Source organism: Equus przewalskii, chromosome 4, assembly GCF_037783145.1.
Source record: "Equus przewalskii isolate Varuska chromosome 4, EquPr2, whole genome shotgun sequence".
In the NCBI taxonomy this organism is placed as follows: domain Eukaryota; kingdom Metazoa; phylum Chordata; class Mammalia; order Perissodactyla; family Equidae; genus Equus; species Equus przewalskii.
This window is the reverse complement of record NC_091834.1, coordinates 92,753,924-92,777,656: the sequence shown is the minus strand read 5'-3', so window position 1 is coordinate 92,777,656 and position 23,733 is coordinate 92,753,924. Positions and strand designations below refer to the sequence as shown.

General features: G+C 43.3%; 1 protein-coding gene across 1 annotated transcript in view; it reads right to left on the bottom strand.

Annotated features, from left to right (window-relative positions):
• Window positions 1-23,733, bottom strand: part of TBXAS1 (thromboxane A synthase 1) — a 142,624-nt gene that overhangs the window by 90,286 nt on the left and 28,605 nt on the right. The window contains exons 2-3 of the mRNA XM_008528330.2: window positions 23,009-23,102; window positions 20,226-20,278 (exon numbers count right to left, since the gene is read on the bottom strand). Of these exons, the coding sequence (XP_008526552.1) occupies window positions 20,226-20,278; window positions 23,009-23,102 (147 nt within the window). The remainder of the gene's footprint in view (window positions 1-20,225; window positions 20,279-23,008; window positions 23,103-23,733) is intronic.

Genomic DNA, 23,733 nt, shown 5'->3' with positions numbered 1-23,733 from the left:
GCGTGGGAAGCCTCAGGGCGCTCATGCCTTGGGGCTGGCCCTGAACTCACAGAGCTCTATAGAGCTTGATGGACTGAAGCAGCCCTGTTTCAGGCCTTCTCCTCTCTGGGGTGCCTGGGGTCTGTTCGCCTCCTTTCTCCTGCCCTAGTCAGACTCCGGCTAGGAGAGTGTCTGGTCCCTCACTTCGCAGATGCACTTTGGACCTCTCACTTAGAGATTTATGTCTCCATCATTCTGGCTTGCCTTCCTGACTTGCTGCTTGTCTACACACGGGCCCCGACTCAGTTATCTGCCTAAGACTTTGTAAAATACAAATCTGATTGTCACCTCCTTATTTAAAACCTTTCAGTGGTTTGTCACCATCAAGGCCAAAGCCTTTGGGAGTCTTTAGTATGGCATACAATGTCCTTCACAACTAGCCCCTGCCTTACTCTTTGGCCTCGTCACTTCCTATTTCCCATCACCCCAAGCGCCAGTGCTGACGATCAACCTGAGTTACTGAGACCCTCCATCCTCCCTTACCTCCATACCTCTGCACATGCTGTTCCCCCTGCCTTCCTGGAACAGCACTCCTTTTCCTCTTGCCTGGTTAACTCCTGATGGTTCTCCACGAATTCTAATTGTATGTTTTCTTGGCTGACTTTTCAGTTGACTGTGACTGCTTTAAACACAGGACCCTTGTCTTATTTACCTTTTATGTCTAGCATTTACTAGTATTGGGTGTGCAATAAAAATTCCATAATGTTAATGGGGCATGCTGTATTCCAGTCCCAACCTCTAATGCCGCTGGGTTCAGTTCCCGTCTCTCTCACCAGGACCACTGCAGTAGCTCCCAAGAGGCCTCTCTGCCTCCAGACCAACTCTCTGCTCAAGGCCAAATCTACCTTTGTGAAACAGAAGCTGACTATGTTGTCCCATTCATGCTAAACCTCTAACGGCTCTCCATTGTTTGAAGCGACAGGTCCAAGCTTATTGGCCTGTAATGAGGGGCCCAGCAGGAGCTCCCAACCTTTCTCTGCCCTATGCCTCTTCCTCCAAGATTCCCAAGCTTTCTCAATTCACAGCACTTATGACAACCTTAATGACTCAGTAATTTTTCATATTCCCCCAAGGCCAGAAGAAGTACATAACAGTCTCATTTTTAAGCAGATAAGTCCAAACAACTTAATAATTATTCATGTTTTAACAACTTAGAGGACATTTGAAAAATGAATACACAAAAAAATGAGAGTAGTTCTCCCAGTGACCAACAGATGTCACTGTGTTCTCCATGAATATTTAGAACATCCCAGGAAGCCCCTGTGGATTTCCTGTGGCACCCTGGGATGCCTCGGCACACAGTTTGGGAACCAGCCACACACTGTTGCCACAAGAAGCTATTTGTGGTTCCCCAAATTTGCAGTACCTCTCCATGCCCAATTCCTTCCCACTCGATAGTCGCTCTAAAGTCACAGTCTGCATCTTGTTAGGTTGGAAAACATTTCTGACAGTCCAGTCACCTGTCCCCTCTTCTGTGGAGCCTTCTCAGACCCTTCCATCCTCACAGTTTTCATAGCACATGGTCCATTCTTCCACTGATTTGCATCTCACTCTTTTATTTATTGACAGGCTCCTGACTACTCTGAATTCTTTGAGGACAAAGCCCTATCTTATTTTCCTTGCATCTTCAAGAAGCTAGCAGAGTGCCTCACACATAGGAGTCAATGGAAGGATGGTTTTGAGTTTTCCTTTCTAGTTCTGGGAAACCACTTCTTATCCTCCTGACTTCCCAGTTTCTGCTACTGGCAGATTTAAAGCCAGACTTGAAACCTCAGAGCTTTGTTTCTCTTTACGCACCTTTATCCTGCATTCCAAAAGTCACCTGTTCCATGTTCCTTCTAAAACTTGTGGCCCATCCTTTCTGTTTCTCTTCCACCCCTGTGGCAGAGGCGTCCGCCTGCGGGTCCGCTGTACTGACTTTTTCGCCTGCGTGCCTACCTCTGTGGCTGGTGCTATGAGTCTCAGGTCCGGCTGTGCAGGGTCGCCTGTGGGGGAGCTGAGTGTGCAGAGCTCTCAGATCCGCTGGCTCTACTGAAGACTTCATTAGAATCAAAGTTTCCTTGACATGGTGACACCAAGATGGGCCACTCAGATGCCCCTTCAGGAAGGACTTTTTTCCTTGCTGAGAGTGTGGTCAGCAGAGAGCCTCCAGCCTCCCTTCAGGGTCATGTGATGGCAACTGGCTGATTCATCTTTGACTCTGTGTCCAGCTGTCAGCTTCTTTTGCTCTAACCATTCCCACCCCCAGGTCTTTCTTTAACTGTTCTTACTGAGTAGAACATTCTTCCCTGTTCCTCTTCATCTCCCTGTTGTTCATCCTTCAAGACCACGCTCAAGTACTGCCTCCTCCTAGAAGCCTTCTCTGCCTTCACTGGCCCGTGGTTCTACCCAGTTCACGGCCTCAGGTTGTCTGTTTAATCACGTAGTATTCAGTCTCTGACTCCCTGGCATTCCTGTGCAACTTGGCCCATGTCTGTGTTTTTCTTCTAAATTAGAGGCCAGATTTCCTCAGGAAAAGAGAAATGAGTGATCCATTTTTTGGAAGAGAGGGGTGGTCTCTCCCACTGCCATCAACTCCGTGCTATACACATGGTGAAGACTGAAATATCTGTTGAGTGGACAGTGTCTAGGGTGGAGCCAGTGTGCGTTCTTCCTGATGTAGGGGAAAACGTCCCCTCTGACTTTGTGCCATTCGAAGATATGGACACAGACCCTGAGCACAGTCTGGGAAAGGTCATAAAGAGGGGAGAAGGGGACATCCCTCCCAGAAAGAGCTGACAACTGATGGTAGAAAGAGCAATGCATTAGGAGTTGGAACTTGGTGACTCTGGGCCAGTCCCTTGAGTCTTGGGGTCACAGTCTCTACATCTGGTAGATTTCCCAGCTATCCAGGCAGAAAATCAGATCTCACTACCTTCTTGAGGGACCTTCTTAGCTACTGCTGGGCATATGCTCAGTCAGTCCCGAGGTGGGTTTCTAGGTGGTAAGAGTAGGGGGTCAATGAGGACTCGGGTCCAAGATCACACAAGTCAGCCCAGAAAAAGCCAAAGAACCACGACTCCACCAGGGGAGTCCAGGAGACAGAGGGCACCCACCTGTGATCTGCCCTGCCGCCATGCCATCTCCTGAGCTTCCCTCACCCAACTTATCCCAGCCACACCCATGGAAAACATGCAAATACGTGCTCCGTGATAGCCCCCCGACCACAGCAATGGCTTGGTGTGTGGATGGTGGCAGGGTCCTACCAGAGGGCCTCATGCCCCCGAGCAAAGATCCCAGGCCTGGTGGCCAGCAGACACGGGTTCAAGCGATGCTCCACTTTCCATGAGTTCATGGCTCACAAACTTCATAGCTTCTCCCCTGACCCTCAGCTTCTTCATCCGTAAGAGGAAGTAGTGCTTCTACTCCTGACGAGTTACGACTACGACAAGCTACAGTAAAGCTTTCTCAAACAGAGCTATGGCTAAAGGAGGGAATTGGGTGGCAAGGGGGAAAATTATCTGAAACAAACCTAAGACGATAAACCTCTCTATTGAATAGACTGCCCATTTAATTTATTCACTTAATAAAACTTATTCCCCAGAGGCAGACAGGCAGAGGTAAGCTACAAACCAATCTGCCTGTGTGAGCATGAGTATATATGTATATCTCATAACAATAAAAAAAGAGTAATTAAGAGATGTATTGAAGTGTATAGAAATCCTGAAGGACACTGAAGAGTCCAATTCAAGTTACCATTCTTGGTGCAAATTTAATTCAGTAGGGAATAGATAAATAAAAATAAAGAAAAAACAAATTCAGAACAGTTGTTAGGCAAGCAATTTTTTTCACAGTAAGAATCATAAACATGAAGAACAGCCTATAAGGCAAAGCTGTTGATGCAAACAACATCAAGCTACTAAATAAATAGTTAGATGGCACCGCAGGGACAAAGAAACATTAAAATAGTCATTTGGCTGTCCCTGAATATTTGCGCCCACGCAGTTATGCTCAGGCACATAGATTCTCGGGCATTGGAGGGAGCTGTGTGTGTGTGTGTGTGTGTGTGTGTGTGTGTGAGAGAGAGTGGGCGTGTGTCCTCTTATGTAGAATACACGCAGGACGTATATTTGTGTAAGAGTGTATGGCAAAAATCTCCTTTCCCCAAATGACGTGTGGACTCAGAATATGAAGAGAGAGGCTTGACACAAGATAGCATCAGCTCTGAAAAGGCCAGGAGGCTGGAGCAGGAACCCCAGAGCAGCTGTCCTGGCCTAGGTACTAGAGAGCACAGATGTGTGACTCTGAAAAGAGGAGAGTTTAACGGCAAAAGAGTTTTAGACACAGCTGGGGAGAAACAAGAGACGGGAGAAAAAAAATTAAAGCACAGATCATAGTATTTTAGAGAAGGAAGCTTCAAGATATCATTCTCCTCATTTTATAGCTAGGACAACAGAGGTCCAAAGAGGTGAGATGTCTGGGTGGGCACAGCTCGGACATGCGCCATGGCCCTAAAGCTGCCCCTTAGCCTGGAGGAGGTGATGGGGTCAAGATTCCCTGGGGAGGCATGAAAGGCCAGAGACACTCGCCCCTAGGTTTTCTGAGGACCTACGTGCAGGAACTAGTGAAGTTTACTCCAGAGCTGGCTAGGGACAGGCTCCTGAAGTCAGCACTCCCTGGATGCCAGCTGGCTGCAAGAAGACCTTTCCAAGCCTGACCTGAGGAGCAGAAGACTCAAGACTGGCGTCCCTGTTTCTCTGAGAGCACTGATAGTTCCTTTGACTCTCACATCAGACCAGTGAGGTGGCAAGCACTCAAGAATTTTGTAAAGCTGAGGATGATGGTTAAGTCATTCCTTCTGGTCCCGTGGCTGGGAACAGCTAAGCTAGTACCAGAGCCCGATCTGCTCCCAATCCAGTGTTCTTTCTTGTACCCTAGGCAGACCCCCCAAGAGTTGGGCTTGGGGAGAGGGAGAGGTGAGGTAGTAGCCCCGTAAGAGCTGAGTGAATGACCTGAGTGAGTGGAGCCCAGCTAGTGTGTTGTGAGAGGGGACCCTTCCCTTTGTCCTGTGGATCTCAAGATGGCCCGACATGGTAGTGAATCAATTTTGTACTTTTATGGGCTTCCTGTTGGATTGCTGGAGCATGGGTCACTGCTGAGGAAGGATTACAGATCCCTCCACCCAAAGTCTTGATTTTAAGATGAGAGACTTCCCCAATTCCTTTCATTATGGCCCCAGGAAATAATACTAATTACCGAAATCAGCAAAATAATAAGACCTTTCTGTTTGAGGTTTCCTTGGGCACAAATTTGTCCTGGAAGACACGTGCTCAGGGGCAATTCCTTCGGTCATTCCACAGGTATTTCCTGAGTACCTTTTATGTGTCAGGCACTGTCAGGCACTGGGAATATCAGAGAAAGAAGAGACAGAGTGCCTGTCCTCACGGTGCTTGCGTTCTAGCAGGAGAACGGGACAGAAGACAAAGAATTACCTGGCCTATTATTAGGGCCAGTGTCCTAAGCCAGGAGTGTTTGGAGTGTCTGAGGAACAACAATAAGGAACAGTGGAACAGAAAAGGCTTTGGATTAATAAGGGAAACTCGTACAGCCCTTCACTCACCTCTTACTAACTACGTATCATTCTCATCTTAAAGTCACTTATGTTTCTGTATAAATTGAGGATAATGCAGTCAGTCCAGCCAAACTTGCAGGTTGCTAGGATGGTCACATGAGATACTGTATTGAAAGGGCAAGACCCAGATAGAGGACTAGAAGACTATTATGGATTAATAAGATTTACTATATAAGTGGCCCCAGGAAACAAAGATATGAATCTTTTATAGTCATAAAAGCAAGATACATGGCCCGTAGAATGTGTACATGGGTCCATAAAAGGCCCCAGGAAAGGATGTCTGCTGCAGTGTTGTTTGCTGGAGGCCCCTGAGTGTCTCCCTCTGGGTGAGCAGACAGGGTAGGATGGATAAGGCACGCTGAGGAGGGATAGGCCAGCAGCTAGAAGCAGTAGACTTGATGCGGACACGGCAATGTGATGGATCTTCAGAGCATAGTGCCTGGTGAAAACACTGAAGAATAGAATGAGATATATGACACTACCATTGGCATAAGCTAAAGATAATACGCACAAAACGAGAATACACAGTTTGCAAGAACATGTACCAAAAAGAAAATGCACATTAAACACAATGGAATGGTTGTCTGCTGGGGATGGGAAGGGAAATGAGAGAAAGTATGAGGATAAAAGGGAGTAAATAAACAGGCAAAACCTGTGACGGTGTGGTCCTGGTTCTCCTTAGCGCTGCAGAGTAAACACACACACACACAGCCTTGAAATGGAGGTGATTAGTAATTTCTGGTTGCAACACTGATAATTTATAATGGTGAAGTGAATTATTCTTATCAATGGCTGTTTTTTATGTGGAATTCTTTAGGAGTAAGATGCTATTTATTAGATCAGTGTTTTCTCTCATAGCCTGGTCTTCATATTCTAATCCCAAGAGATATTCTGGAAAACAGAAAAAAGTTCTGTGGTCAGATAAACACTGCATGCTAAATTTCTCACTGGGATATTTTCCAAGCATGTTGTTACATGGAAGGTTCTGAGAAGTCCTACAATAAAGAGACCTGTGTTCCTTTGACTAACCCGATGTTTCCAGCATTTGACCAAGGGGAACTCCCCCCTCTTATTTTCCGTGTAACAATGATTATTCTCAGTGGAAATGGTCCAAATGATGCACTGGGGGAAATTCCACGTTAGGTTGTTAGAGGATGAGAGGCAGGAGAGTCCAGATTCCAAGCATAGCCTGGGACTCCCATCCTCCCCTCTTCTTCCTAATGTGCCTGGATGATCCTTAGAGTGCTTTGTTCTTCAGCCGCCTTGGACCCAACGTCTCATTCGTAGCTCCAACTGATTGTGGCAAAGATGGCACTACCTTTCCCACGGCCATGTTCAACCTCGTCACCTAGTGGGCGTGACCATTTTCTCTCCAGAATTCGAAGCCAGCATCAGTGATTAATGTTGAGTAGTCTCTTATTCCTTATAATCAGCCAGTTGTTCAATTCTGCTGCTATAGGACATTTCCTATATAAACTTCTCCTTCTCTTCTCCTTACATTTCTGCCAAATCACTGTTACTACTCACCTGGGCTATTAGAATGGTTGTTGGTTGGTTGGTTTTTTATAAATTCCAACCTCCCCCTCCAGCTCTCACCATGCCCTTCTCTGCTCTGAGTCTATGCACAACTTCTTTCATATAACCCACTTCCTTAGCATCATTCCTTAGGTCTATCTGCTCTCCTGTACTGCCAAGGTTGTCCACTCAATTGCCATCCCAAACATCACATTTTCCTAGCACACCCTCGGTATCTACTGTCTCTTTTTCTATCTCAGGCAAAACCTCTAAAGTTTCTCCGAAGCTTATATGCCTCAGCATGTCCTTCTCCACAGGCACATACTCTTCTCTACAGGCCACCGGCCATCTCTCCTTTATTGGGACAGCTATGACGCTAGTTAACCTCTCTCGTTAGCACACACTCAGTGGAGAGACTATGAGGACAAGGGGGGAATTCAGCGTGTCTCCTCCAGCAAATGGTCACAAAGCTGGGACACGTGCCTATGAAATAGCTAGAAGACTGTGTGAAAGAAACACAGAGAAGGAAAACTAATAAGCTGCAAATCGCAAGGACATGATCTTGACGAATTACTTGAGAAAGCAAGCCCAGAGATTGAGCGGCTGGTGCCAGGGAGAGGAGAAGGGGAAGTGTAGGCCCAGTAAACAAGAAAGTAGAAGTCAACAAGAGTCCCAGGCAGAGAAGACTAAATTTAGATGGGACACAAAGTCCAGAGAGACCTGATGGGAAAGAGGAAACCTGGAGAGAGCTGAAAGCAGAATTGAAAAGCAAACACATAAATTGTAAAGGGTTTGGCAGAGAGTGAGATAAGGGGAGAAGGGACTCCAGGGGGAACTACTGGGAATTTATTAAAACGAACTGACTTTATGGTGCAGTAGAAACGTTTGTTGATAATGGGGCTGGTCTGGTAAAGAATGTGCTGCTCACTGGCTTACAGTCAACAGGAAGCTGGGGCAAATCACTGTGGCCGTGCATTCCCGCCAGAAATGTGTGGTTCACGTTGACCACTTGGGTTCCAGAGCACAAGGAGAAGTGTGAATTTCTTATGGAGATCGCTTCCAAGGTTTGAAGGCAAGAAATAATGGCCACTCAGTCATGTCAAAGGGAACAATAAACCATTGCTATAAGATTTTCTCCAAATGTAAAATGGTGTAGTTACTTCCGAAAACAGTATGTCACTTCCTCAAAAAAATAAAAATAGAATTACACTATGATCCGGCAATTCCACTTTCAAAAGAATTGCAAGTGAGGTCTTGAAGAGATATTTGCACACCTGTGTTCATAGCTGCTTTGTTCACAATAGCCAAAAGGTGGAAGCAACTCAAGTGGCTATTGACACATGAAGGGATAAACAAAATGTGGTATATACATACAATAGAATATTATTCAGCCTTAAAAAGGAAGGCAATTCTGATGCGTGCTACAACATGGGCTAGGGGAAGGGGAGAATGGGGAGTTATTGTTTAACGGGTATAGAGTTTCGGTTTTTCAAGATGAAAAGAGTTCGGGAGATGAATGGTGGCGATGGTTCCACAACAATGTGAATGCACCTAATGCCACTGAACTGTACACTTAAAAACATTGAGGATGTTTTGTGTATTTTACCACAAAAAAAAAAAAGATGTCCTGCAGCCAAATGTCCTTTATGCCATCTTCAACACCTGGATCTGACCGGAAAGCTGGGCACCCATCAATTCCACAGCCATGGGTCATAGAGTTCCTCCTGCCAGCTATGATGTAGAAGCATGAAGACCCATTCCACCAACTCAGATGAAGTCTTTATTCTGTGGGTATCGGTTGTGGGTTCTTGGACCCTGAAGCCTAGCGCTTATTAATAAGTATGGATTTGGAGGAGGGTGGAACGGAGGATGCTAAGTGTCCATTCAGGGTTGGAGAGAAAGCATCATAGTGGGCTTGCAGGCTGAGGACAAAGAACTGAGGCGTCTTGCTCATGGAATGGTCTAGGGAACCCAAACTCTAGCAGAGAAATCTAAGACTTTGGGGAAGCAGTTAAGAGTCTTTAGGCTTTTGGAAGGATCCGGGGGTCATGTCAATCATATGGCACAAACTGTGGTCTAGCAGTGAGTCAGAGAAGACAACTTGAAGAATTGCAGACAACCTTTGAAGGAAAGTGGAAGGTCCATTCAGCAATTGCCTCTCTGACGGAATATGTACCAGGCACTGTGTTAGCAACAGAGAGGATGAAGAGGGGATAACCCAGAGAGGACTTGGGTTTCCCTCCCCTGGAGGTTCTGCTGGGAAGGGCAGGAGTTTTCATCAATACCTAGATGCCCACTTCCCCTGCAACCTGAGTAGTATCAAGAAGTGCTGATGGGTGTTGTAACACGAAAGACCACACTCACCACATCCACCTAATATACGGCAACAGGCCATAGACCCCAGGGCAGAGGTTAGTAAGTTCCTCTTTAAGCAGAGGTGAAAATAGCATCATCTGTTAACAGTGCCTCGTTGGTGGTTAGTGTGGGGAGCCCAGAGAAGTGTCAGAGAGTCAGGCCTTTGTAAATAGGCCAATAAACCGAGAGCCTTACCCAGAGTGGAAAACTTCATCTAATAGATTACAAAACTCTTGCCGTTTGGAGGTGAGATGGGGGAAGAAGTTGTTAGAAGCACGGTCTTGAGACGTGAAGAATAATCAAGGAACTTATTTCAGTAGTTAACTATGATCTGCCCTAGGCATGTAGGCATTGTAAAACCTGGCGGTGCCTTGCTGGTGAACTACTTCATGTGCACAGCCTCAGCATCGTTACACGTAAGACTGACGAGGAATAATTGGAATGCATAGTAAACAACCCAAACTCTAAAAGATTCAGCATCCTGAGGAAGAAAAGAGAGTATGTTCCATTTTAGAGACAAACTTCGACTATTTGAAATTTAGTGGAATTTCAAATGTATGTGTAGTGAAAGTTTGCATGGTATTTCTAGAGTTAATTCGGTTTAGACATTTCGGTGCCGTTGCCTTTTGCCTTATGTGAGTAACAAGATTTAAAACTGTCATTTTAATCATTCAAACGTTCTGAGGTCTTGTTTGGAAAAAATTTCTCTGCTCACAAAAGAGTGATCAAAGAGGAACTTTAAGTACTATGTGAAGTGGGAATTAGTTGCTGCTTTGAATTTAGTAATGTTTTTTTTTAAAACTATGAAATCAAAGATGGTGTCATTCTTCTTTTTGGATAGAATAGGAATGCTATTTGCATTCTCAGTTAATTAGTGTTAACAGTCATAAGAATTGGGTAAATGTGTGCAATTGTTGAGATTATCTGTGCAAAAGAGTTCTTGACAGTAGAGACATGCGTAATGCCGTGTGGTATCTGGCCCTGTTTCCAGATGGGAGAATGCCTTGGCAAGCACCACAGTGATTCATGACTATGTTACATAACTCTATTTTGCATCTTGGGTTGAACAACTTGGATTCGTTGCAGGTACAATTCAATTAAATATGGAATTTGTTATTTAAAAATATTAGCTAGAAGTAGAGCTTTTATGCAACTTTAATTTGAGACGTTCTATTGTTTGGGAACACATCTGTGCAGGGCTGTCATTTAGGGGATAAAGAAGTTATGGATGCCATATTTGATTGTCACTGATGGAGAATGAGCTCCCTTCCACCCTGAACCCGATATAATGTGGATTTTGGAAACATACATCAAGGAATGCAAAACTGAAAGTCAGTGGCTGACTTCCCAGCCTCTGTGGCCCTCTGCTCTTCCAGCCGGGGCTTGTCCCCACCTGCAATCCCAGCCTGTCCCCAAAAGTTGGACAGCCCCCAGCATCCTCAGCCTCAAGCTGTTCCAGTAAGGATGGACCTTTTGTCCCCAGCTGATAACAGGGATTGGGATCTGGTTTCTGAGTCCTGGCCCTCACATGAGGCTCTCTGTCTTAGAACTGAGTGTCTGAATGTGATTTGTCCCTGGGCCACTCCCGCTAAGGCCCTGCTTGTGTTTTTGCCAGACTCTCTTCTCAGGGCCTGGAACACCCTCTAGTTGGACCCTAATGTCAACTGACAGGCCTTCTTGATTCCTGCTTTACTGGATGCCTGACTATTGTCCAGCTGACACCTTCTCTGTGGGCAGCTTTCTCCTGAACTGTCCAAGACGGCCAGTGTTTACTGGCCAGCATTTCAATTAGCAGTTACCAATTTCTTGTCTTTTAAACACTGCATTTTGCTCATCAGCTGGAATCTGCTCTCCAGCACCCACAGCCTGGTCAGTTTTCCATACTTAGCCTACCCAGTGAGTGGGGCTACTTCCAGTTTCTAGGCCATTCCCTCCTGCTTCCCCATCCCCTGGAAGTAAGCAATCCATTGGCCGTACCTAGCTGAGGTGGGATAGCCACACAAATTACTTAGATATTTACACTCAGTGCAAAAATCTTACAGAGATATGTTTTAAATTGTCAACTAATATGTTTTGGTAAGCTTTTTAGCTTGAAAGATTCTTGGCGAAGCCTGGGAAATGATTTTTAACAATGCTTGACCTTGTGATTTTAAAGAAGAAGGAGGAAGGTGCCATTGGGCAGCAAGTGCTGGCCCCAGGTCTGCGGCCAGGCGCAGGAGCCACATCTCTGGAAGAATAGCGCTTCAGCTTAGATTCTGCCTCACCTGCCAACAGCGGGCTTTTACTGATTTGTCAGCGATTTCTCAGAATCTTAAGCCACAATGGGGCAAAAACAGGGGCTTATAAAGTTTTTCTAATGTAGACTGTCGGGGTTGAGTCATTGGTTTGTAGTCATCTCATTTAGAACTGGAAAGGACCTCAGATATCGTCTGGCTCTTTGTTTTTCAAATTGCTCATCTTGACTCACTAGTGGCTATGAAACCAATTCAGTGGGTTGTGGCCAACTTGTATTTGTTTCGTTTTTTCATGAAAGAGAATTAGAATAGAACAGAATAGATCAAAGTGGATCTTATATAGTAAATAAGATATTACTTTGTAAAACTTTTATTTCAGGGGTGTGTGTGTGTATTGGATCACAATGTAAAATATATTATTTACTGAGGCTTATAATTAAACCAAGTGTCAAAGTCATTGATCTAGTCCAAACGCCCTCCTTTTACTTCTGAGAAAACTGAGGCTCTGAGAGGGGAAGGGATTGGCCTAGATCCAGTAAGCTCACAAAAGGCAAAAAGAAAGAGAGCTGGAGCTGGAATTTGAACCCGAGTTTTCTATTTTAAGTTGGCATGCTCTGTTTGATGTTTTTCTACCCAAACTAGAGGAATTAATATAGGCTCTTGATCTTTAGGAGTGTGGGCCACAAAGACTTGGATAGCAGTAGCCATGAAAATATGCGGCAACTATCACCTATAGGTTGTCATAGAATGAAGATGGGGGAAGTGGTATGAAATAACAGGTAAAAGAGGAGGTCAGAAGTCCAGAAAAATGGGTAAACTTCAGAAGGGTGTTTGGATGAAGACTATGAAGAAAGGTGGTCTTAAACCATAAGGAAGAATGGAAGTTTTGTAGTAACTCACCATTTGGATGTAACTAGAGAACATGATAAGGACAGGCAAGGTGAAGAATCTATTAAAGCTTAATTCTAGAAAAGTAGGACTCTAATAGAATTTCTCAGCCCCCTTTTGGTCTAAGTTTCCTATTTATCTGAGGACAATTGTTCCTTTGATAATTCTACCATTTGGATTGTTGGTAATTGTCATATATGTTCCTGCGGACAACTTTCTTCCAGTTCTTAAAGGCTGCCTAAAAAATCGGTCCATTATGTCAGGGTATTTGCTTTTATAAAATAATGCACCCCCCCAAAAAAAAACAATAACTGTTAATAAACATTCATTTAAAAATGTGCACTTACGGGTCAAATGTTAGTGATTGATCTGTTTTGACCAGCGAGAATATTCATATTTAACTCATTGAATGAATCTCAGTGATAATAGCACACAGACCATCAGGTCTCACATTAATTTTGGTTCCAGACTCACATTACTTGAAACTGGTGATTCTAAGCTTTGCTTTCAACACTTTTATGAAAGATTCAACTTTTGCCAAGCTAGAGGACCCAAATATTGCCTTCAGTCTGGTCTCATGGTCAGAAATATCAGGATAATTTGGGATTTCTGTACTTAACCCCATAGTTTCAAGGAGACTGTATTTTCTTAATGATCATAGTATGTTTTCATTTTTATCAATTCCTCTTAAACCTGAGTTGCATTTTTAGGTCAAACATTTAGTAATTGAGTCTCGTTCTGAGGCATGCTCCCCACATCAGCAGTGGCAACTTCAAGTTTGCCTCCTGCGCCTCAATGTCTCTGAGGCTCTTCTGCAGCTGTGGCTTCATTTCCACCTAAGAGTTCTGCCATCCTCCAATATCTATGATTCTGTTGAGCTCAGTACAGTTTAGAAACAAGAACGATCTCCCCATATCATCTGTCAGCGTGAATCTGAATGCTTGTATTTTCTTGAACAAGTCAGCGATAGTTTCCACCCCACCCCATTCTCTGCCATATTTGCAAGTCCAGCATATTCAGACGTCTTGTGTCCTCTAAGGCAAAGGACAATCACATGACACAGGGTGAAACAGGCTGAGTCCTTCAGAGCCCCTGAATTCCCTGAGTTCTTGATTTGTGGAAGTAGGCCAGCAAATCTCCCACACGTTGATGTCATAGCCATCTGACTGCATTAAAGTAAATGATCTCTATGCTGCTCTTCAACCTCATCTAAATAGTACATAAGCATCACAAAAGCGAAGGGCACTTACATGAGGAGTTTTCACACCTTGTCACTTCCAGAGCACACTCTGCTAATGGACAGCGCAATGGAATGTGAGCTTTAAAAAGCTGTTGAAACAATCTTACTGTTTTCATTGGTGATGCCACATGCTTTTCCATATGTATCCCAAAGTTCTCAGCTTCCTCCACTGCCTGGTGACAAGGTGCTATTAGTTCATGCATGCCAGCTAATTAAATAAAACATGGTGCTAAAAACCTCCCAGTTGGAGGCATATGAGACACCTCTGCCTCCTGTGGGTGTGAACTTTGCGTCTGAGTGCCAGGTCCTCTATACTGAAGGCGTATTTGTTTGCTAAATTGATTTTTTTCAGTGCAGGGACCCAAGGGTCCCTGGGAAATAGATTGCTTCAGATTCTGATACTTGCAAAGATGTTCTTAGAACACTCTACTGCTGCTAGGTACAAGAAGGGGCTACACTTGTGATATCCAAACGAGGTGCTTCAGTGCAGCACTGGCACATGATTAGGCAGAGGAATGGAGTAGAGAAGTCGGAAATACATGTAGGAACTAATCAATGATAAAGTGACATTTCAAATCAGCTGGAAAAGGATGAATTTCCAGATGAAACACCACCATTTGGAGAAAATAAGGGCGGATCCCTACTTCCATGCTTACCCTCAACTGGATTCCTGCTGTACCAGTATCTAAATTTTTTAAATGAAATAAAAACACTAGGAAAATGGAAGTTAAAAAAAAATATCCTTGGTAGAGAAAGCCTCTCTGAGTAAGATACAAAATGGAGACACCATTAAAATTGATTAAATTCAGCAACCCCAAAACAATGTTTTCTGATTGGAAAAAATACACAATAAACAAAATCAAAGACAAATGATAGAAAGGAGAAAATATTTGCAACATATATTAAATATAAAGGGCTATTTTCTTTAATGTATAAAGAGCTTCTATAAATAAATTGGCAAAAGATCACTAACTCAATAGAAAAGTGGCAAAGGATTCTTAAGAAAACAAAATACAATGGATTTTAAACATATGAAACGATGCTCAAACTTGCTCACAATTAGAGAAATGCAATTTAAAACAACAGTCAAATGGTAAAGATTTAAAATCGTGACCACATATTTTAGTGCAATCATGTGAGGAAACTACGTACTCTCATGTGCTTATAATGGGAGTGTAAATTGATATAATGCCTAGAAAGAGCAATTTAGTAATATCAAAATTAAAATGTAGATAATCTTTGACCTAGTAATTCCATTTCTAGGAATCTATCTTACAGATATACTAACACAAGACAACGATGATGTATATACAAGAATATTCACTGTAGTATTGTTTATAAAAGCAAAAGGTGTTCATCAATTAAGAACTTGTTTTTAAAATTAGGATACATGCCAATTGTATGGCAATGGATGGTAACCGGACCTTTAGTGGCAATCACTTTGTAGTGTTTACAGATGTCAAATTATAATGTTGTACACCTGAAAACTTATGTTATATACAAATTTTACCTCAATTAAAAAAAATTAGGTTACATCCGTACGATGGAATCCCTAAAAAGTAGAATAGCATTTAACAAGAATGAATGCATTGAAATGGGACAATTTCCCAAATATCATTAATGAACAAAGCAAGGTAAAGAATGGCAGCTATCATATATTATCCATTTGAATTGTAAGAAATTGATAACAGAAGCTGCTCTGAGGAGGAGTTGCTAAGGATCCAAGGTGGGAGTCAGTTTTACTTTTTTCTGTATACTTGCTTGTACTTTATGAATTATGTACAAAGTGGATGTTTACCCACTTACAACTTAATGTTCTAATGAGAGTATACGAGATTATTCAACAAGTCTGGCTTGATGAAGGGGTTCAGGAATCAGGGCCACTAATCAAATGGAGGGGCATAGTTGATGGACCCCAGAAAGCGTGCAAGTCAAATCCAACAAGAGGGAGCTAAGTTTATACTAGAAATCAAGACTAAAGTGATGTGGAGGCAAGAAGAACTGGGGATGAGGCTAAATAAAAAAATAACTGCAGAGCTATCACCTAAAAGACAGATGAGATAAGGGGAAAAGAGGCTTTGCATAGGAGGCTTGAGGAGTTGCAGATGAGCTGAACTTAGGGTGCTAAGTATTTATAAGTAAGTAACAGTAATAGCATAATAAAGGCTTGCCATCCACTGGATTACAAAGTCAGTTACGAGTTGGAAGGGACATAATCTGTATCCTGTTTGTATTCAATCACAAACGTATGATGATCATGTTGATGCTGTTCTTTTAGGATTTGGGGAGGAATATAAATTCGACTTGGGGCTCATTCTGAGACTAAAGGAGATAACCAGTAATCATTAATTGACTGGAGGTCATCTAAAGCAATAAAGCCTTGACTTCTTCATATTACGCTGTCAAGGATACTTCTGTGCAATTCAAAAGAATTCCAATCAAGTATAATGAATACAAACTGTATAGGTATGAATGCCAGTCCACCTGCTTTACATTCAAGTTCAAAGAAGGCAGAGACAACATTTGTAGTTCTATTTGCACAGAGCCTGGCAAAGCAGCCTACATAATTAGCCACATGGTAAAGACATTTTGTTCTTGGTGGTGTTGGTGGTGATGGGTTAGTGGTGGTGGTGGTGGTGGTGATGGGATGGTGGTGGTGGTGGCGACGGGATGGTGGTGGTGGTGGTGGTGATGGGATGGTGGTGGTGATAGGATGGTGGTGGTGGTGATGGGATGGTGGTGGTGGTGGTGGTGGTGATGGGATGGTGGTGGTGGTGGTGGTGATAGGATGGTGGTGGTGGTGGTGGTGATGGGATGGTGGTGGTGGTGGTGGTAATGGGATGGTGGTGGTGGTGGTGGTGATGGGATGGTGGTGGTGGTGGTGGTAATGGGATGGTGGTGGTGGTGGTGGTGATGGGATGGTGGTAATAGAGGTGGTGGGATGGTGGTGGTGATGGTTGGTGATGATGATAGTGATGCTAGTGGTAGTGGTAGTGATGGGATGGTGGTGGTGGTGGTAGTAATGGTGGTGCTAGAGTGGTGGTGGTGGTGGTAGTGATAGTGGATGTGGCGGTTTTGGGATAGTGGTGGTGGTGATGGTGATAATAAACACTGATGTTGTCAACCCCTCTGGCAGAAAGCTTCTCCAGCAATATCATCCCCATAGCAGTGAGTGGGAGGGAAAAAGGAGAAGGAACCAATTTCCAGTTTGGGGACCCAAATTCTGACTGAGTTGCTACAATGACAACCAGATAATAAGCATAAATAATCATCATATTTGGTTTTCACGTCCAGAACAGAGAGGAGATCCTCTGGCATCAACAGTGTGGGGTTTCACTAGTCAAATGATGAATCAATCTATTATTTCAACTTTTAAGGGGACCTATCTGGGATTGATAATATTTTCTAAAGATAAAGGTAGTCTAAAATTTAACGTATTTTAAACCAAATCGTTTCCTAAAGGAAGAGTCTTTCATTGAACACAGTCCATCCTTGATATTGCTAATCAGTGAAACCATTTTGCTAAAATTTAAGCAGTAACAAAATAATTTTTAGGGCTACAAAGGACTTAAATATTTTAGTTCAACCCTTTTATTTTAAGGTGAGCACACTGAGTCACCTCAGGATTACAGAGCCCAAACAGGACTGTACCCCATTACTCTGTTGCCTCTAAATCCAGGAGTGGACGTGTTTAAAAAGAAATCAGCATTTTATGGATCATCTTTATTCTAAAGCAGAGAAAGTTGATAGCTTTGTATAAAGAAATTATGCCATCACCTTTCTTTTTCTTCCCTTTCACCAGAGGTGGGAACAAAGAGTGGAGATGATACTGCAATTTCTATCTCTACAACCTCATTTGAAATCATTCTCTTTGATTTAAGTTTTCTTGAAATGAAAAGGACAAATTGTGTTAACTTAGTTAAAGTTGGGGGAAAAGTTGATTGGACATCCTGTTGTCAAGGAAACAAGTTGTCTCACTGTCTTTCATTCTCTCTCATTCTCTCTCTCTCACACACACACGCACACCATACCACACCAACCACCAGTTAACACAGTGCCCTTTAAACTCTTCATCTGACATTTAAAAATTATTTTAAAATACCCAAGGGCTCTACTCTGAAAATCTGTACAAGAAGTACTCAAGGGAAGTGATTCCTAGAATTCAAACTTAGGGTGGCCTTTTTCCAATTCTGGGGAAGCTACTGTCATTCTGAATCAGTGCTATGTCTCAGAAATGTATGGAGACAGTCTCCAAGGTCAGTGTCAAGTCAACTGCAGAATGACACTATTAGAAAGAGAGAGCTGGAATGAGAACTTTTAAAAAGCAACAGAACAGCACAAGATAAGAGAAAGATAAACAGTTCAATCTCTTGAGCCTTTATTGAGTACCTATCATGCTTAAGGTAGCTATGCACTAAAAAAAAAAACAAAAGTGAGGACCAAGCTAAAAGTGACCTTAGAGAGTGGAGTAGGGTTGCTTATTACTGAAAGAAATACACATCTCCCCGCCCTTCCATCAGCGGAATACACCTCCCTACTCCATCATTGTCAGGCTTGGCCCAGTGACTTGCTTTGGCCTCACTGTGGGCAGACTGTGCTTCCTGCCCTGACTTCGAGTTTGGCCATATAACTTGGTTTGGCCAATAGGGTGTTAGCAGACATGATATAGCAGAAACTTGAAATGTTTTTGTGCTGTTGGGTTTGTTCTCTTGAACTTTTGCCCTTACCATGAGAAGAGCCTGCCCTGGCTTGCCTCTTGTTCCAAGGAAGGTGAGAGACAGGTGGAGCAGAGCTGCCCAAGTTAGGCATGGCCTAGATGCGCTGCCCCCGCAGCTGACCTGCAGGTACACCAGGAAGCCCAGCTGAGCTTCCCAGCCAAGGGTGGCTTAGATCAGTCAGTTCCAGCCAACTCTTAGACACATGATAAGTAATTTGTTGTCTAAGTCACCGCATTTTAGAGTAGTTTTTGATGCAGCAATAATAAACTAATACAGAGAACATCTAGTATAACATCTTAACTTATTACTTTTGCAGGGTCACATAGCAAACTAAAGAGTGGCTAGAAGAACTCAGCCAAAACTATGGGTCTCCTGGGTAGGGCCATTTCCGGAAAGAGTACAAGTCAATCCCTTTCAAAAATCATCACTGGGAGAACAAGTGTCACATATCCTATAAGGGCTCACAAACCACTGACTCTGTTAAGACGTACACGAGGAACACCACAGAGCTTTACTGAACCTTTATCACAGACCCGGAGGCCTGGAAAAGAGCTACTGAAAATCACCTCGTTCCTGAGGAGAAGCCATGTGAGAACAGGGTAAAATGGTTAGGGCTCCAGTGTGGAAAGACACATGCTGAGAATCAATATGATTTGGCTCTGTTAAATCTTGAGTAGGATAAATGGTCTGAATGTGGGTTTGTTCACCAGATTCTGGAATTTTATTTAAAAAAAAAAAAAGCATACTCTGAGGGGCTGGCCCCGTGGCTGAGTGGTTAAGTTCGCGCGCTCCGCTGCAGGCGGCCCAGTGTTTCGTTGGTTCGAATCCTGGGCGCGGACATGGCACTGCTCATCAGACCACGCTGAGGCAGCGTCCCACATGCCACAACTAGAAGGACCCACAACTAAAATATACAACTATGTACTGGGGAGCTTTGGGGAGAAAAAGGAAAAAAAGAAAATCTTAAAATAAAAAAAAAAAAAAAAAAAAAAAGCATACTCTGAAACATAAAAAGGAAAACTTCAGAAAAAACAAAGGGAAGGGCTGTGTTGCTTTACATGGCTGAGAACTAGGGTGACCACATGTCCTAGCATATCCAGGAGAGTCTTAGTTTCCTCTTTTGTCCTGAGTAATTATTAATAGCACCCCTTTTCACTCTCAAAAGTGTACTGAATTGGGTGGTAGATGATATGCTCATACAGATGACAGTATATTTTACCCATAGAGTTGAGCAAAACACTTCCAGGTGAGGTTTAGATAAGTTCACGGGGAAAGACCTGCCACGGGTTATCAAACCAAATTAGACTGAGGCTGGAGGGCCACTGTGTCCCATTGCAACATACCCTTTGGCGCAGTAGTGGGAGATCATCAAGGCACCCAGGGCCTGACCCAGCTGGTCAGGGTCTTAAAGACTAGGAACCGGCGCTCTGTCAGGCTAGCACAATGCTCACTTGGGGAACCCTGGGGTCTCCTCCAGGAGCCTCACCTGTACTGCTGGGCACTGTCTTTGTGGACCCTCCAGCGATAGAAACGCATGCCGTGTTCCCATTCTTCTCATTACTTCTATATCAATACAACACGCAAAGATCAAAATGTATGGTAGAAGAACGGAGTTTCCCTCTTACCCACACCGAGGTCCATATAGTTTTCTGAGCTCCATTTGGCTTTCCCAGAAACCCTGCAGAAAACACAGCACTATAGTCAGAATAAGATTAAACGAAATTTCAAGTATTCAAACTTATTCAGAAAAAAATCTGGAACAGTGAGAACACAATTACATAAACAATAAAAAAGAATTGAAGTATATTGCTTTCAAGTATTTTGGAGTATTAGAATAAACTAACAGCTTTTAAAAAAATATCGCCAAGGGGAAGTCTCAGCCAGCTCTGCTTTAACGGACAGGAGCGATCATCTGTATTTAAACTATTTGTGTATGATTGCTGCTAAAATATTTGAAAACTGTTTGCCTTCTCAACTATGTTAACATTCCCTTGTGCAATTTGGTTTATATTATTATTATTTTTGGCAAAACCTCTTTTCCCAGCCACTATATGTGTAAACGTCTGCTGAGTCTATCCAAATTATCATAAATTCTGAATTATCATCACCCAAGTTAAAAATGAACTAAAATCAACATATTCAAGACGTAAGAACCTTAGGGTAACTTTATATAGGACAAAACATCAGACACATTTTTGTAGTGGGAAAGGAGTAGACATGGAGATGTACAGGGGGTGGAGTGAGGGTGGAGGGTCAGAGAATGCTAGACCCATCGTGCTGTAAGGATGGAGTCGTGTAGTGGGGATGGAGTATGTGTACAGATATGCGTAGAGGCTGGAAAATGCTAGATCTGTTGTGTTGTGGGAATGATGTATATATGAAAATATGCATGGGTTGGTATAGGGGTGGGGGAGTGGAAAATGCCAGCTTTGTGTTGTGGGAATGGAGCACACGGGCAGATACATAAGGGGTGGGTGAGACTAGACAGTTGAAGGATGGAAGAGGTAGATATCCTTAGTGGAAATAAATCCCATTGTCCTTAAATCTACTTTCACGGAAAGTCTAAGCTTGCCATAAATGAAGGAAAGCTTATATGCATATAAAAATAGTCACTGAAATTACTATGTTCTAGAAAGAACTTGGCAGGATTTGTACATATAAGGATGATGAGCTGAAAAGGAGCATATGTGGAAATTATCCAGCGGCAGGAGCACAGTGTTCTCACATCGACAGTTATGCTGTTTTCCTCAAAATGTTAATACTAAATTAATTACTCAACTGAATGCAACTGATCATTTTCCCCAGAAATACGTAAAATTCATTTACTTTAATTTCCTATCTGGTTTGTTGTTCTATTCTGACACTTGTAGATTTCTTCACACTTGCTTCAAGGATCTCACAGGAAGCCTTGATAAGATAGCTGTTTTGTGGGCTTAAAGTTGTGAATTGGCCACCCCTGGGATAGAGATGAGAGAAGAAGATGTTTAAAAAACGCTAGGAAGAGAGAAACAACAGCAACAACAAAGAGTGAAAAAGGTTGTTGCACAGAGAAACAGACAGAAAGGAATAAAAAAGAAACCGAAAAGGGGGAGGAAAAAGGACAGAAATAGCCTCTGTTACTGTTTATCTGGCCACAGCCAGCCCTTCTGGGGGAAGGGGTGGGAGAAATCCTGGAGATCTTAAAGGCTATTATCAGGATTGGCCCAAGTTTAGTCCTTCCTGCCTTTGTTTGGCTTAGTGACTCTTCACATGCAAGATCTGCTGGCTCCTGATGTTGGGTCTGGTGGCAGCACCCCCATGGGTTAGCAGAATAAACCATCTGGCTTCTGAGAAAACCCAAAGCAAGGAAAAAAAAAATAACCTTAGAAGATAGAGCCCTGGGCCTATATCTACAAATGCCTACTGGCTATCTCCACTTGCATGTGCCTCCAGAAAGTCAAAGGCATCTCCCTGAACCAGCTGCTCTCTGGACCTTTTATTTCTGTCAACCCATGGCCATTCTCTCTGTTATCCTGGCTCAAGGCTTAGAGGCATGTTTGGCTCATTTTGCCTTGAATTCTCTATACTGAATTAGTCACAAGACGTACAAATTTTGCCCCCAACATCTTCTCTTTTCAGTCTCATCACCACCCAGAGCCAAGCCTTCACCACTTCACACCTAGACTTCAACAACAGTTGGATTCCCTCCCTTAGAGTGATCTTCCACATCAGTGTCCCTTTCCTACTCACAGATGATAGTACATGGATGACTGGTTCTTCATGTGCCTTTCTAGACCGTCAGTAATCTAGCCCAGCTATCTCTCTCACAGCTGCATTGCCCCATGCTCCTCAATCTTTGGCTTCAGTCAGTCCAGGCTGCTCATCAAGCTGTACCATGGCTCTCGTGTAGGTGCAGTCACACACATGTTGCTCCCCAACTGGTTTGTGTGTCCTTGTCTTTGTTTCTGTTGCTCCTGTAGGACCCCCTTCTCCAGGAGGTCCTCCAGAATGATTCTGGCCCTGACAGATCTCCCTGTCCTTCAAAGGATGACCACAGCTACCGTCTATACCACCCAATCTAGCACTAGAGTATATCCCATCTGGTGTGGTACACCATTATTTGATCTGTGCCCTTGAGGGCATAGGTAACTTCTACTTCTTCTGCATTCCAGGACCTGGCACATTTAGCTACTCACTGAATAGATGAATGAACGGATGACAGGACTCAATATATATTGATGAGTGGTAAGAGATGGATCATTAATATCACATAAGAATTCATTCAAGTGGAGGAAGGCTTATCACATAGCACCTTCACATGTAGACAACCCCAGGTGTGAGTGACCTAGATGGGAGCAATGCTTCATGGGTGAATCTACACTAGGCTCAGCATCTCTTATGCTGGAAGATGATGGAAGACAGTCCTTACCTGGCGGAAAAACATCAGGTTTCCAATAAAAGGAGAAGGTTTGGGATGTCTGATGCCCAACTTCTCCAGTCTTGAAAATGCTGACATGGAATACCTGAGGGAAAAAGCACATTTTAAACACCGAGAAACTAAAGTTTGCTTTCATGCTTGTGGCTCTATTAGGAGTCAGAATAATTGAGTCCTCCAGAAGCAAGGGTAGAAGAAAGACTTTCCAGCTGATAATGTCTGAGAACTGAAGAGGTAAAGGCCTGGAGGTGAGTGGGTGGAATAGAGCTCAATCAATTCCTCCTGAGTGAGTGACAGGGTAGAGATCAAGGAATCCTAAAATCTCCCTATTGGAAGATGCCTTAGAGATGATGTAGTCTAAACATCCCTTGCCCACGTAAAATTTCCATCAATAAATTGTTTTTAAAATGCGCCTCTCTCCATTCAGTTCCTGTGCCTCTAAATCTACGGTGAACAATTGTGTCCAAAGACAAGGCAAAAAAGTAACAATGGCAAAAATAAGTTCCCTGTTCAAATCTGTGCATTTTCTAGGTCAAAACTGACCCCTGCACATAATTTGTTCCTCATCCCATTCCATGGCCTAATCGGGAAAAATAAAAAATCAGGACAGAGGGGACACACCATGGAGACAAAACCTCATCACCTACCACTTACAACCTCTTTAAGTCTTTGTTTTCATGGTCTGAAACCATATGGGAAGCATATTTTCTTAACTAAAT